Genomic DNA, 16,010 nt, shown 5'->3' with positions numbered 1-16,010 from the left:
GTTGCCAAAGAGTTCTATCCCGAGACAAACTGAGATGGCTCCACTCCCTAAAATCCACAAAAAGAAAGGAACAGGCCCACTTGTATAGAAAGACAAGTGGCCTTCCTACTTAAAATACCCCCCCCCCCCCCCCCCCCGTTTACTAAGCCGCATGGCAATGCTGACACAGCCCATTCAAAATGAATGGGCATTAGCGCATGGCAGCTGCTAGCACGGCTTAGAAAATGGGCGATAAAAGGTTAAGGATTCTGTTAAGAGTGTGGGACCTGAGGATCTTTACTCACATTTTCCTGTTACTTGTTTGTTAGTGTTGGAAATTAAGGAGCCCTTTTACTAAAGCTTAGCATGTGATAGTGAACATTAGTGTGTGTTAAATGCCATGTGTTCCATAGATATAAAATAGGACACAAAGATTTAGCATACACTAATGTCCATTTGTGTGTGCTAAGCTTTAGTAAAAGGGCCTCCGAGAAATTAATTTGCTTCTGTATACTAAACCGAATTAAGGCGTAGCGCTCTGTATAGTTGCATACACAGTTACAAGCAGGGACGACAGAATACTCCTGATTGCATAGGGTTGGTCTTGTTTTCTGTTATGTGGCCAGCAGTAAGATCTTTTGGCTAAACAGTCAAGTCACCTGTTACAGGCCCAACTTACAGCATAGAACAGAAGAGATCATCTGTCAGAGAAGGGACACTTCTCCTAGAGTCTGTCGTTCCCTTCCTCAGAAGTGTTCCTGATTTGTAGTATGAATAGGAATCTCATATATTTGCAGTGAATGTAACTCCTGTGTTTTTGTGATGTTCCAGTTTATAAATGATTCTTGCATTAGGTGCTGCCCGTTAAGTACTGAGATATGGGAGTCACAGAACACCTAGTAAGCACATGAAGGAAGAATATTATACACAGGGACCTTGCCCACTCTGAATGCAGGGCAGTGGAGAAAATTCTGGGGGTTGTCAGTGTTGTATAGTAAGTAATTTTTCCATAGAAGATAGAAGGGTGGAGGAAGATTATAGCACTTGTCCTATTTGTTTGCAGATTTATGTGGTCACTGCCTCCGTTGGGTGACCTTTTCATCCTTCTCATCTGTGGCATCTGGTGAAATCTGTGTCCGGAATGTCAGCGTTGTCCCTACCATTTTGTGCTGGTAATCTGCATCAAAAACTTCATTCTGTGCCACTGTGAAGTAGTGTTTCCAGTCCCCAACTTCTCCTAGAGAGAGAGAGAGAGAGAGAAAATCCAGCCTTATTATGCCCTATCGCTTACATCAAGGGCTAGGTCCTTTCCTATGAAAAGAGTGGTGCACAAAGATTTTCATACAGTGGATCATCAGTATGTAGCAATGTTTTTCTTGCACATTCAGCGTGGTAATCCTTAAACTCAACTGGCTAGATGTGCCCTCAGGAGATGGTTAAGAAGCACTGCTCTACCAAACCCCCCTCCTTCTTTCCTTTTCTTTAACTACCCCTTCTCACACTGCCTATAAACAATTTTCTTTCCTCAAATCAGAGGCGGAAACTGTACATCTTCTCTTCTCTTGTCCTTACGATCTCATTCTCGCCCAGCTCCTTAGGCTGCTGTAGTTGGTCATTGAGTTCTCCTTCCTGGCCTTGAAAGAAGGATGATGTTCTCTTTTTTAGGACCTCCTTACCCCACTCTGTCTCTAAAAACCCTTCTTGCTCCATGTTTCATGCCCTATTGAGGAAGTACAGTGAATCACGTGAACTCTATCCTAATACCTTTTCTCATGAAGGGAGAGATGGATTGATTAAAGATTAAAGAGGAAACAGTGGAACCATTGACCATTGGGTTTTCCTTCATGACCTGGAAGGAGGTATAATGGACAATCTTCTCCAGGACTTCCTCCCCCAGGTCCTTCTCCAGGAATTTCATCACCTTTCGGATCTCACGAGCAGGGTTCTGCACAGGAAAGATAATGAATGTACAGTACACTTTCTGGAAATTTGGGGAGGGGATTCCACAAGTGTATAATGGGCTGTTATAGTTTGTGGAGTCAGAGATAGCAGACAGTTTCAGTGTTGAATGTGGTATGTGTGCATTATCTCACCTTCTTTATGTCTTCATAGAACAAGTACAGGATCCTGTGTTTGTCCTTCTCATCCCAATACCTGCGTACATGATCATACCAAGAGCCCCAGCTGACTGAAAAGATACAAAGTAATTGTGAATTGCATGTCTACACTAGAAACAGGTGACAGAAGTAGATGTTAAATATGACACTGTCTAAGAATGTGCTGTGCCTCTCATCTTTACTCTGAAGGACTGGGGAGCATTAAAGTAAGGCCTGTGGTAGAACCTCAGCCTCTTAGCTTGTCTTATATTAGCAGCCTCTCTCTCCCTCCTAGATATCTCCACTACTTTCTCAGTGTGATCTCCTCTTTTTTTGCCAGCTTACTAGACAATAGAGTTTCCACCATATCCTTAGCCTCTCAGATAGTCTGTACTGAATCACATTCCCTGCCTTGGAGCAACAAGGTTTCTGCCATCCTCCTAGACACCCAAGTTTCCACCACACTGGCTTGAATTGGTACAGAATGTGCAGAGCTGTACTGCAAACTGTGGAGTCGGTCTTAGGCAGGGGCAATAGAGGCGGCCTCACAGGGCCTCGTGTTCCCAGAGGCCTCATGTCTCTCCCCGAACCTATCTTAATGCAAAGCACACTGGTGGTCTAGTGGCTTCTTCAGGACAGGAAAGAACTCCACTCTTTCCTGCCCATTGCCACTGCTACTAACGCTGCAACATTCTTCAAAATGGCTTTCGAGACTTCAAGTGGCAGCCTTGTGAGACTTCCATGGAAGTTTCATGAGGCCGCTGCTTGAAGTCTTGGCAGCCATTTTGAAGAAAGCAGCAGTGGGCAGGAAAGAATGGGGTTTTTACCTGCCCTGAAAACACCACTAGAGCACCAGGGCACATTAACTCATTAGTACCCAATGTTCCCATATGGGCACTTATTATGGGAACATTGGGCACTAATGGGGTAAGGTAGGTTTGGGAAAGGCACCCTGAGGCTCGGTGGGATGGGGTGGGTTGGGGAGGGCATGGCACAGCATGGTACCGCACCCTGAGGCTCGAGAAGGAGAGAGGGCAGAGTCCTCTAGGCTTGGGCCTCCCTGTACACATAAATTTAAAAAAAAACATCTTGTCGGAAGGAGGCAGGGCTAGCCAGGGGCAGGCTAGGCAAGGAGCTGGGGGGCCCCACCAAACTGTGAGCAGACCAGGGCCCCACAATTGTTAAGACCTGCCCTTTGTGGTAAATACTGGGGCAGGTGTAGTTTCTATAATTAAAGAGTAAAATTTTAAATGTAATTTATTTATTTATTTATTGCATTTGTATCCCACATTTTCCCACCTTTTTGCAGGCTCAACGTGGCTTATAAAGCACCGTTATGGCATTCACCATTCCAGGTTAGAAGATAACAATTGGTGTTACATAGATAACATGGATGACATAATAAAATTAAGCAAACAGATATAAGAAGAAAACAGTTCCGAATATAGGTAAAGTGGAGATGTGTTACATTTACAATTATTGTGGTATGCCTTGTTGAAGAGGTAGGTCTTCAGAGATTTACAAAAGTTAGTTAGTTCGTAAATAATTTTTAGGTTAAGCGGCAATGCATTCCATAACTGCGTGCTCAGGTAAGAAAAACTTGATGCATGCGTTAGTCTGTATTTTAGACCTCTACAGCTGGGGAAGTGAAGATTAAGGAATGTGCAGGATGATCTTTTAGCGTTCCTGGGAGGCAAGTCTACCAGGTCTAACATGTAGGCTGGGGCATCTCCGTGAATGATGTAAAATAATGTAATTGTTAAGGAAATGATTTTCCATAGCCTACAATATTGCAATGCATATTTGTGCAAAGTGCTTTTGTACACACCCATAGTTTCTCTTTGAAAATTTGCTGCAAGTAGGCAAGCTGAAATGGCATGCACAATTTGCACTTATTGTTTCTGTGGTCAGGAGTAGCATAGTGCAGATACATTTGAAAATCAAGTATGTATATGTACATTGTTTTCTTCTTCAGATCTAAGCACACCTCTGTGAATGGCTCTTTTTAACCCAGCTAAAATAATGTAATTGATACTCTGATTATGGATAAACTTTGCTCTCTAGGAGTAATTCTTGATTGAGCACTGATTATGAAATTTCAGGTTAAAAAAATGATTGGGCTGATTTTTGCAAAATTGAAAATGATCTGATGTTTAAGAGATTATCTAAATATGTCTAATTTTAGAACAGTGATCCAGAGCCTGATAACTCCCCATTTTGATTACTGTAATAGTCTACAAATTGGGGAATCAAAGAAATCCCTCAAATCTTTACTAATAGCACAAAAGTCTATCGCAGAAGTTCTTTTTGGTTTATCAAAATATGATCACATTTCTCCTATATTTCTTAAATTGGTTAACAGTTGAATTCAGTATAAAGTTTTATTGTTATTTAAAGCATTGACTGATAATGTTCCAGTTCCAGTCTCTACACATTTGCATTTGTATCAACCAGCTAGGTCCTTACGATCCTCCTCAGCTAATTTATTAAATATTCTATCCTTCCATGCAGTTCGTTTGGAGGAATTCAGGTCCTCTATTTTTGCTATTACTGGGCCAAAACTCTGGACTGCATTGCTACCCTCCTTGAGGTCAGTGAGGAAACTTGATACTTTTAAGAAGTCTTTAAAGATTATGAGATTCCAGCAAGCCTTTCATGATTGTTTTGCTCCTACTTGAAGTATTGCATTAAAATTTCACAGAATGCCTATTTTATAAGGTATTATTTATAGCCTGTTTTGTTTTTAGTTATTTTGTTGATGTTTTTAATGCTAATTTTATGTATGTTTATTTTGTAATCCACCAAGAATAGTAGACTCGAGTGGATTAAAAAGATTTTGAATAAATAAATGAATAAATAAATAGATAGATGCACACTGTGAAAACTTGTGAATGCTCTTAGCGACTCTAATGGGAATACTTTTCAACCAGGGCAGTCTACAAGGGTAGATATTATTCAACAAGGTAAATGCCTTTAAGAGTTGCCATCTGATTGCGTACCAGTTTAACAGGCCCCAAAACAGAAAATAAGAATGAGCCAAGAGAAATTCTTACCTAGCAAAAGATGGCCCATTATGATATAGTTAAACTTTTTATCTGGCAATGTAAAATTGTAAATGTTTCATTAAGATAATCAAACACAAAATTTTAGTATTTCTTGGTTTACTGTATCCAGAGAGGGTGGGCTCTAGATTAATAGGTGCCAAAATTGAAACTGGCATCTCCTCCCTTTTGGTGGCAGCAGTTCTGGCAGTGTCCCTTCTTCACTCCAGCCCAAAATCTTCTCTCTCTCTCTCTCCTTCTATACCACATCTCCTTTCCCTCACTCTTCGACCAAGTACCATTGCCACACCCATCCTCCTCTTTCCCTTGCCCATATGGTGGCCCCTCATGCATGGTGCCTTATCGGCAACACTCCAAAAGCTGGCCTTGTCTCTAGAATCTAGAGATGTAAGAAATTACAGATGTCAAGCAGGACTCCTCCACAACCAATTTGTATATACAGTACTTCTCTCAGAGAGAGGTTTTCTGCTGGCTGCTCTGGCAATGAGCAAAGGCTATAATTGAGGGAATGAAATTATGAGAAGGATATCAGCCCAGACCCTTTTACTCCACCAGAGATAGTCCCAATTTACGTTTCTCCTCCATAAATGTCTGCAGATATTCATCCCACGGCCCTGGCTCTGGCTGTACTCCATTCATCTTATTAAAGAAGTAGAATGAGACCGCATTGTCCTTTGCATTCCTGGCCACATAAATTGTCTGATAGAAGAAAAGAAGTGTTAAAAGAAGACAACATTTGTCAATCAAGGCTATGGTAGGAGATGCTGAGCATGGACTCTAGAACCATGACCACTTAAGTGAAAAAAAGTGGAAAGATCTCCTCAATGGAATAACAAAAGCATAAAGAAAACTGATCAGTCAGCCTGGGAAGAACACAGAGGACACTGTGGAGAGAGAAGTACTTTTAATTTTCCTGGCTTCCAGCAGTAAGGAAGATTATTGGTAACACCGAAAGTAACATCACTGGGATCACACCTGCTGCTATAGGTTTTACAGCTACCTATGGTATACTGATGCTGTCACATAGCCATGGGTGCATGACTGAAGGGGTATGACCAATGAGGAATGCCCCTTTGGAGTCCTTTCAGAGTACCAGCAGAGTTCTAGTGGAACATGACTAGAGACTTTGGTAAGTGACTTTCTTTTTTTCCCATTAGGAGGCAAAGGAAGAAGAAATTAGAAACTACTGATTGAATCAAAGGATTCTAAGATTCAAGGTGCAATAAAATCTCATGTTTTACCTGGAGCTAAAGCAACTAAAGCTCAAGAGGGCTTATTTCCTGGTCTCCCTGATACATGGACTAGATTGATGATAGGGGCCTCTCTTAGTCTTGTTCTCTCTTCATCACCCATGCTTCCATCAGGATGGAAACCACGTTATCCAACTGTTTATCTCATCTTTATTCTTTCTCAGGGGAGACTGAGTAAATTTAAAGTGTTTGCGTTGGATTTTGGATCTTAGCATTGATCTCCCCAATCACCTGAACAATTATGAATTTGGCCTTAGTTAAAAGGGAATATACTATTGGAAAACTAACTCAAGGAGTTGGTAAAGGCTATCAGCTAAATACTAAATTTTCCTTATTATGCATTAATTTCTCCTGTTGAAATGTTAAATACATTTTGTGACCTTTGGAATTAGGAACCCTTCTCCATTCTGGCAATCTTCAAAATCTTTTATGTTCCGGGCTCTATGAGGAGGCTGGATGGGGGGAGAAGAGGCACTGAGCATGAGTCCCTCAACTTGACTTCATATTTAGAGACCTGTATTGATAAGGCTAACAAAAGAACCACCGGTTACATTTGTGCTAGCCTCTGATAGGGATAGAGTGTTGAGACTTTTATTGTTGCTAGGTCCCAATTATTTCATGGGCATAAGATTTATATTTTTCCAAATATATCTGCTAAAGTACAAATTAGACAAAAATTCCTCAAGCCTATCCCAGAACTCAGGCTTTGAGGATGGATTTCTTTTTTAAACTTTCTTAGGAAATGTTTTAAAGGGTGAGATTGTATCCAGCCATTTAAGGGACTTTCTTAACAGCCATGTACTGATCACTAGCAGGAGTTCAAAAGGGGAGTTCATTAGAAGCTCAAGCAGCTGTCAATGCAGTTGTATCTCTAGACAGTAGAATTTGGGGTGACAAGCCACAGTGACATTTCAGCATAGGAGCCAACTCTGTGGGTGCTGTGGGTGCTTGAGCACCCCCAATATTGAGAAAATTCCTTGTATATGTCCAGGGAGGGGTTATTTCAATTGGGCTTAGCACCCCCAATAAGTTTGAAAAGTTGGCTCCTATGCATTTCAGTACATCATGCTCACCATCACTAGGTCCTTCTATGTATAAATTCCCCCCACTCTGTAGTTTCAGTTGCCCAGTAAAACCACCATTATAATTGATTACATCATTCAACAAATTTGTCTATGTGGGAGTGGAGTCTGGATTCTCTACAGGATTGGTCAGAATCTCAATATAAACCCTAAACCTTCAGTTCTATAGCACACATTCCTCAACAATGGAGCTATCCCCTTACAAGTTAGCAGTGGTGATCCTAGGTCGGCTGCCACCTGGGGCGTATCGCCGCTGCGCATCCCCCCCCCCCCGGGTGCAGCAGCGTCCGTCCCCCCAGGGTGCAGCATGACACCCCCCCCGGCGCAATGACACCCCCCTCCCTGGCGCATCAAGCCCCCCCTCCGGGTGCATTCTTGGCTGCTGGAGGGTGCAGAGAACAGCTGCGTGCCTGTCGGCTCCACTGGCTCCCTCCGCCTCGGAACAGGAAGTAACCTGTTCTGGGGCAGAGGGAGCACGAAGCCAGCGAAGCCGACAGGTGTGCGGCTGCTCTCTGCACCCTCCAGCAGCGTGCACCCAGGGCGGACCACCCCCACCGCCCCGCCCTTGGTACGCCACTGCAAGTCACCACACACAAAATATTCAAATTGTGATTATCACTGATTAAAGCAGTCAGGTTTTTGTTTGTGTGGTGACTCTACAGGATGTGGAGACCACTAGTCCTGAATGCCTTTGCCCCTCAGCCTGCCTTCAAATAGGGCCAGACACTTTGTAAAACAACATAAAACCCTGCAAAAAGATACTCAGAACCTATATAAAAAGCTTACTACACCACAACAACCCTAGCCCCCAGGACTCAAACAGCAGCAATGCTACCCATGAAAAACAACACTATAAATATTACATTGGGTTCTAGAGCACTAATATACAGGAGCAGCCTGACTAATTAAGGCCAACTAAGGTGGAGGCCTCAGGTGGCACTTTTCAGGGAGCAGCAGAGGAAGAGCCCTACAAATGAGTGGAGAGTAGAAGCTAAAGGCAATTGTTGCTGTACTTGCAGCACTTTGTTGCACTTGTTGCTCTCTAGCTGTCTTTTTGCTGCTGGTTGGCCTCAGGTCCTCCCAGTGCTGGAATTTAACGTATGGGCCAAGAGCTGGTGAGTGGAAGGAGTGACTACTAAAGCAGGGGAGTAATAGCAAGCCATCGAATCAGGAAGGGATATGGCTACATTAGACCCAATCCGATGGCTAAATTTCAGGTGGCAAAGGGGTGGCAAGCCTATGTGTCAGTGGTAGAGGGTTATTAATATGGCACATTTAAATGTGGTTTATTTTATGTAATTTCTTCTTTTTATCTAATTGCTGTAGTTCAGCTTCTTTCTCATATTGTGGTGTTTAGGTTATATCGTTTGTTTATATATTGTTTGTCACCTGGAAATTTGATGCTTTAGTACTTTTTCTTTGGGAAGATGGAAAAAAGAAAGGACATGTATATCAAGTACGAAAGAAACAAAATTAAGGCTTGCACGATAAAGGATGACTGAAACCATTTTTTCCAGTTTCAGCTGAAGCCGAACGTGCAATCAAATTTCAGTGCTGGGTTTTGGCTGAAACCGGCCACCCCTAATCAGCGCTACGCCCACTCCCACCTCCACCTCCCAAAACAGGAGCAACTCCCTTCAAAGGGGTCCCCCAAACAAAAGAAGCTCCTCTCCCAGACCCTCACCAACCCCCACAGGCCTCCCCCTCCCGAGCTCACCTTGCAAGCAATCCCTACTTGCTCATGCCCCTGCTGACTGTTGTCAAAATGACTGCTGCAGTTTCAAGTGGCAGTCTTGTGAGATGCTGCCAGAAGTTGCAGCAGCCATTTTGAGATTGTAGCTGACATGAATAGGCAATTGTTCCTACCTATGTCGGTTCCAATCTCAAAATGGTTGTAAGACTGCTGCTTGAAATTAGAGCAACCATTTTGACAATGGAGCTGGCATGGGCAGGAGTGAGTTGTGGTCACTGCTGCTCTGACTGCACCACTGGACCACCAGGCTTGTGAAAGAGGACTACAGGTGGTGGTGGGGGTCCAGAAGGGAGCTTCTCCTGTTCAAGGGGGAGGGAGGAAGCAGGGGCTGACCCAATTTCAAGTACACTGCACAGTTTCGGTTTCAGCCGGAAGCACATTTTCATTTTCAGCCGAAACAGAAACAAGACCGAATTTGGATTTCAGGTCTGTTTTGGCACCAAAGCTGAAATTCAGTCAGCCTCTATTGTGGGAGGTTCTAGGCTAAAGCCACTCTCCTCTAGATTCAATGCTTCTAATCAAATGTGAGGAGGCATGATTCCAAGAAGGAGCACTCATGAAAGCCTGACAGGAAACAGTAGAAGAAAGAGGAAGTTTACCTTACAATTCAGCGTCCAGAAAGACTTGGGCACTAATTGAAATGGGAGGTGAGTTTTAATAATGCGAGGAGATGGGGTCTTATTCAGGATCTCAACACCTGAGGAGTAAAAAGGTAAGTCAAAAATTCAGTGATACTAAACCATCTTGTAAATGGTATGCCTGAGAAGAATTGAGACCTAGGGACCCACCTGAATCAGGAAAGGCAAGTTCCAAGAATGGTACCCGGATATGGAAAGGGGCCCGCTTTGCATTTTCTATATCTCCTCCATTGTTGACAAGATCAACAATTTCTTGCATCCAGGTGGTACCTAAGGAGGTTAAACACATAAGAAAAAAAATTGCAGTACTGTGTACATGAGAACTTTTCTTTCTAATAAAAAAAGCTATGATTGTACAACATGTCATAAATTACTGTACATCTGGTCCTAATGAAATACCTAGGCATGCCTTTTTTTTTTCTTTTTCAAAAATGGTGCTGAAAAATAGATGCACTGAGCACAAAAACATCTAGCAAATGGAAATTTTTGAAGCAAAAAGTTGGACGTTTTTGTCATTTGAAAATGGCAATGTTCACTACTGGATTTTGGGACATTTTCCACAAAATATCCAAAATCAGATTTAGGCGTCTTTTCAAAAATGCCCCTCTAGGTCAATAACACCTAAAATTCAGATTCAACCAGTGTACATGTTGTATCCGTACAATCTGATACACAAAGACCAAAAGGGTTCTCATCAATTCATATTTAATACAGAGTTTGTATCTCAATTTCTGCCATTAGTCAAACCCTAGGTACCAAAAGCCCATAAAAGTGAATGTGAAAAAAATAGTTTTTTAAACCCTTCTTAAAATAGTCTAGATAGGGTTCTAGCTGGAAGCATTTAGGAAGGATATTCCATAATGCAGAGACTAAATAAAAGAAGGTTGATCCACATGTGAAGTCCAATCTAGTTTGTGGAAGTGGTCGAGTAACCAATGGATTCTGTGTCTGGGATCTTGATGATTGCACTGAGCCATAAGGAATCAGCAGGTTGGCCAAATACTGTAGTTGTCTTAGATAAAAAGCCTTATGAGTCAAAACCATAACCTTGTATTTCATGCGGTACGAACAAGGTAACCGAGGTACCTCTTCCAAGAGTGCTGTAACTCTGTCAAAGGTCTAGCCCCAGTGATAATTTTAATTGCTAAATTTTGAGTCATTTATAGGTAGTTGATAGTATATTCAGGTATTTTTGTTGTAGGCCGGGGGGTGGAGGGTGTCAGTAACAGCTATTCATATTTGGAACAGGTTGGGAATATGATATTCTTGTGCCTGTTTCACCTTGGAGCTGTGGTTGGACTTGTGTGTTTCTTTTACTCTAATAGCAATTTGTACCTTTCACTGAAAAACTGTTAATAAGAAAATTAAAGTTAAAAAAATGCCAAATTAATCTAATCAGGCACAAGGAACCAAAGCAACTAAAAGATCCTCCCCACCCTGCCCACATTGAAAACCAAACTCATCCAGAAGGAACAGGTAGGAAAACTGACTGTCAAAGAAATGAGTTAAGCCCTGCCAGCAGAAAATGAGTGAGTCCTGCAGTTCCCTGAGAGAATTTATGAAGTTCTGGAGGTGGTAATAGGAGATAGCATGGGAAGGGTGGATATCAGATGGGGATCAGCCCTTCCTCCTTTGAGTCTTCCTCAAGTACTAGGAAGGTAATGAATTGAGCTATGGGGCAGGGGGATGTCCAGAATGTTTGTTATTTGTGCTGGGATGGAACAGATTCAGGATGACTTTGGATGGGGGGGAGGAGGACGATTGCATGGGTACCTGCCAGGAGTGAGCAGAAAGACCTGCACCAGGGTGGGTGGGCACAGAATTTGTCTTCCCCCCCCCCCCTCCGACCCTGGTCTGCTGCGCTTTTGGCTTTCCGTCCTTTGCTCGTAAACCCAACATATGAAGTACCTGATGGCGGAGATCCCCAAACCTCGCCAGAAGACGACTTCCTCCTCCTCTTCCAAACAGCAGCCAGCAGCACTTGTCTCGAGCTGAGACTGCCAGCAGTAGGCCACGCATAGGCAGAGGGGCCAGTGTTGGTGCTCGAGGTAAGTACTGCCAGCTGCCGTTTGGAAGAGCACTGACTGCCCAAGGTGGAGGAAGACCTCTGCTGGCGAAGTTTAGAGATCCTCACTAGCCATTGGGTGGGCCTGGAGATTGACCTCTTGTTGTATTTTGTTTGTTTGTTTTGTAGAGAACTTAGCACTAGGCTTAGCCAGGAAACACAGCCACATTTAATCTTGCTATTCACATTTTGACTGGATAGATTAGGCCAGATATTCAGTCACCCTTTTTATCCAGGTGTGGATCTTTGGCTAAAGATAGCCAAGTAAATTGATCCAATCATCTTACTGGTTTAGCGAGTTTCAAATATCTACTTTATTGATTTCAATTTTGGGCTAGATCCGTAAATTAACAAAGAAACTGTTATTTTGTTTTCTACCCTTGTATATAAGATTTATATACTGACAATTTGCAGCCCAATATTCAAATGTACTAATCTGGATAGCGGCATCTGCTACTGGGATAAGTGCCATTGACTGGGGCCATCCCTTGATTTTCAGTGGCATTATATCTGGATAGTGCCACTGAAAATCGTTACAGTGCTAGTGCAGTATGGGGTGGGGAGTGGGTGAAAGCAAAATGTATCTGAGAAGCAGTATTATTTAGACTGTTACCCAAATAACTATTTTGTTGTTCTAGTTTTATCCAGATGGTTATCTGGGTAATGGTCTGAATGCTAACACTACTCAGATAAGGATGCTGCTGCCCATTCTATCCGGATATTCAGCACTGCCATCTGAATAGCAGCCATCACTGAATATCCGGGAATATCTTCAAATGCCGCAGCCAAATATCAACCACAGAGTTTGAATATTGACCTGTTGGTTGCAGAAGCTTGAAAGGTTCAGGAGATGTTTAGAAAAATAGATAATGAAACAATGAAACAATTACACAAGCAAATTTTTTAAATAAAAGCATGCTAAAAATATACGCAGAAAAAAATAGGCTGGTGTGCAAGTGTAGTGTACCAGTGTGTGTGAATGGTTCAAAGTCCCCTTCTTCTGCTATTTAGACAAATTTCCCATTCTCTGGAGGTTCCCACCTGCTTTGGGGTAAGTGGCAATGAGCAAGTCATCTGGTCGAGCTTGAAACTCTTCTACATGCTTCCAATTCTGGGCAATGGGTTCCATCAGTGGGATCCCATGCACCATTCTTAGAGGGAAACGCTTGATGAGACTTTCAGGGATTTCAGCCTTCTCTGTCATCTTTGGCACCTGTGGTGAATAGTCAAGATCTGTAATGAGACTGAGGGAAAGGATTTGTAGGCTAACATGAACAAATAACTATGAAAGCAAACCACTGGGACTACAAATACGTATGCAGGCCATGTGACCCCTAATCAAAGCATTATGCCAGAAACCATAACATAAGCTATGAGAACCTCAAGTCAAAGCAAAGACAAGGGGTCATAACACAAACTTTGAAAAACCTAGATCTACAGCAATGGAACTATTAAGTCAAGCTATTAATACTACGGAGTCACCAAAAAAACATAACCTGGTCAATATTCAGCCAGCGGTGGTTAGTGGTTTTTTAAGTACTGACCAATCGCTAGCTAAATTAGACCCAGGTATTCAATGCCTGGCCATGTGCTAGCTGCTAGCACTAATGCGGATCCTGGCCAAAATTCAGCCAGGGCCTCCATAAGATGCTTATGTGGGTCCCAACTGAATATCAACTGGGACCCACATAAAAAGATCTGTCATTCCCCCCTCCCCTGATTCTGATGCCCCTCCCATCCTTCCCCAACAAGATAACCCCCTCCACATGATCCAATCCCCTCCTGACCCCACCATCTCACATCCCAGCAGCCCCCCCCCCCCCCCCCCCCCCCCAGGGTAGTCCAGGCAGGAACAAACCCCACTTGCTTCTGCCCCTGGAAGCTCTGGCTGAAAAATTGTGGTCATGTCCTCTAGTGGTAGTCTCGCGAGACCCCCTAGTATCATTCTGGGTAAGGGGTCAGATCTTGCTGGGGGGTGTCAAGAGGGAGTACAGTGAGAGAAGCAGGCCACTACTTAGATGTTATGCCGATGCAGGTTGCTATTCACTGCCAGCACCTGCATCACCACGTGACCAAGGTTAGGACAGCTATTTGTGTGATCTTATTAGGTCACTTAGATATGTGGGCACATATGTGGATTCCTGACTACAAGATCATACCAAGTAACAACGAATGCGGACATATCACCCCCATGGATACCTGAATGTGGAGTTCCCCAAGGATTCCCCCATCACCAACTCTCTTCAACCTAATGATGATACCTTTAGCCAAACTTCTAGCCAATCAAAACCTTAATCCCTACACATATGCAGACGATGTCACGATTTACATCCCATTCAAACATGATCTAAACGAAATCACCAATGAGATCAACCAAAGCCTCCAAATCATGCACTCCTGGGCAGATGCATTCCAGCTGAAACTCAACACAGAGAAAACACAATGTCTTGTGCTCACCTCACCTCACAACACAACAAAACAACTATTCCACCATAACCACACCATACTGTTCTCTCCCCTTCGCACAAAATCTAAAAATTTTCGGAGTTACCATTGACCGAAACCTCACACTCGATACTCATGTGAAGAACACAACGAAAAAGATGTTCCACTCCATGTGGAAACTCAAAAGAGTAAAACCTTTCTTCCCGAGATATATCTTCCGTACCCTGGTACAGTCAATGGTAATAAGCCATCTGGACTACTGTAACGCACTATACGCTGGCTGCAAAGAACAGACTATCAAAAAACTCCAAACAGCCCAGAATACCGCCGTCAGACTCATATTTGGAAAAATTAAATATGAAAGTGCAAAACCCCTAAGAGAGAAACTTCACTGGCTCCCACTCAAGGAACGCGTTACGTTCAAGATTTGCATGATTGTACACAAAATCATTCACGCAGATGCCCCAATCTACATGCTAAACCTTGTGGACTTGCTTCCCAGAAACGCCATAAGATCATCCCGCAAATTTCTCAATCTGCACTTCCCCAGCTGTAAAAGACTAAAATACAAGCTGATACACGCCACCACCTGTCGCGTGCACGAGGACCTTGGCTCACTGTCAGGCTTCTTCCCCGGGCGCACTGGTTTCGTGAGTCCTTGGGCCACTACCGTGGAGCGGCAGTGGCAGGCAAGATCACCTACAAGGTAGAGAGGAGACAAGACTGGACTGGAACCCCGGACTGGAGTTCTACACAGGAATACTCAGAACTGGAACGCACCGGACGGGTGCGCACTGGAGTGGGGCCCGCTGGACTGGACACACTAGAGTGGCCCCACTAGACAGGAACATACAGGAGTGAACCCCGCTGGACTGGAACACACTGGAGCGGAACCCGCGGAACTGGAACACCCTGGACCTAGGCTTCACCTACACTTGACTGCCTTCCCCCTCGGGTTGAGCCCTCAGGTTCTGGCAGCCGGTAGGACTTACAGGAACAGCAGGAATAAAGGTCCAGGGGTGCCCCCTGGCACCTAGGCGAAGGCAAGGCAGAGAAAGTCTGGGTTCCGGCAGCAGGCAGATTCAAAGCAATGGTCAGGACCAGGAACAAGACTACAGCTGGGCCTCAGTGCCAAGGAATACTGGCAACAGATAGAACAAGGGCAGAAGCTCCAGAAGCAAAAGACACCCACACAGAAAACCAGCAGGCTAAACACAAGAAGACTAGTCAGCTGTACAAGCTAGTAGGAAAGCTCTGCCCAAGCAAACCAGTCATACACACGAAACATACATAAAGCAAAACACAGGAAAGCTGTACCCAGGCTGACAAAGCAAAGCAGTGCCCAAGCTACCAAGTCATACACTAGGAACAAACACAGAGCAAACTCAGGAGAACTAGTAAAGCTGAACACAAGCTAACAAACAGACGGGGCCTAAGCTGGCTAGTCTAACACTAGGAACAAACACAGAGAACCAGCAGAGCTAAGCACAGGCAACAAGCCAGACGGTGCTTAAGCTAACTAGTCATGCACTGGAAACAAACATAGAAACTCACACAGAGCAAACACAGAAGGGCAGGAAACCCACAAGCGATAAACACAGAAGGGCTGAAAACCCACAGAAGGGTAGGAGACCCACAGA

At 43.7% G+C, this 16,010-nt stretch overlaps 1 protein-coding gene across 5 annotated transcripts in view; it reads right to left on the bottom strand.

Moving 5' to 3' along the window:
• Positions 1–393: 393 nt before the first annotated feature.
• Positions 394–16,010, bottom strand: part of LOC115474630 (sulfotransferase family cytosolic 1B member 1-like) — a 34,806-nt gene continuing 19,189 nt past the window's right edge. For 4 of the 5 annotated variants that reach the window (XM_030210196.1, XM_030210197.1, XM_030210195.1 and 1 more), the window contains exons 2-8: positions 12,967–13,138; positions 10,011–10,130; positions 9,822–9,919; positions 5,710–5,836; positions 2,073–2,167; positions 1,744–1,924; positions 394–1,216 (exon numbers count right to left, since the gene is read on the bottom strand). In XM_030210196.1, coding sequence (XP_030066056.1) covers positions 1,053–1,216; positions 1,744–1,924; positions 2,073–2,167; positions 5,710–5,836; positions 9,822–9,919; positions 10,011–10,130; positions 12,967–13,129 — 948 coding nt within the window. In that variant the 5' untranslated portion in view covers positions 13,130–13,138 and the 3' untranslated portion in view covers positions 394–1,052. The remainder of the gene's footprint in view (positions 1,217–1,743; positions 1,925–2,072; positions 2,168–5,709; positions 5,837–9,821; positions 9,920–10,010; positions 10,131–12,966; positions 13,139–16,010) is intronic. The other variant, XM_030210198.1, reaches the window with a different exon arrangement.

Source organism: Microcaecilia unicolor, chromosome 7 (assembly GCF_901765095.1).
Source record: "Microcaecilia unicolor chromosome 7, aMicUni1.1, whole genome shotgun sequence".
In the NCBI taxonomy this organism is placed as follows: Eukaryota; Metazoa; Chordata; class Amphibia; order Gymnophiona; family Siphonopidae; genus Microcaecilia; species Microcaecilia unicolor.
The sequence above is the reverse complement of the archived record's forward strand: the minus strand, read 5'-3'. Positions and strand labels throughout refer to the sequence as shown.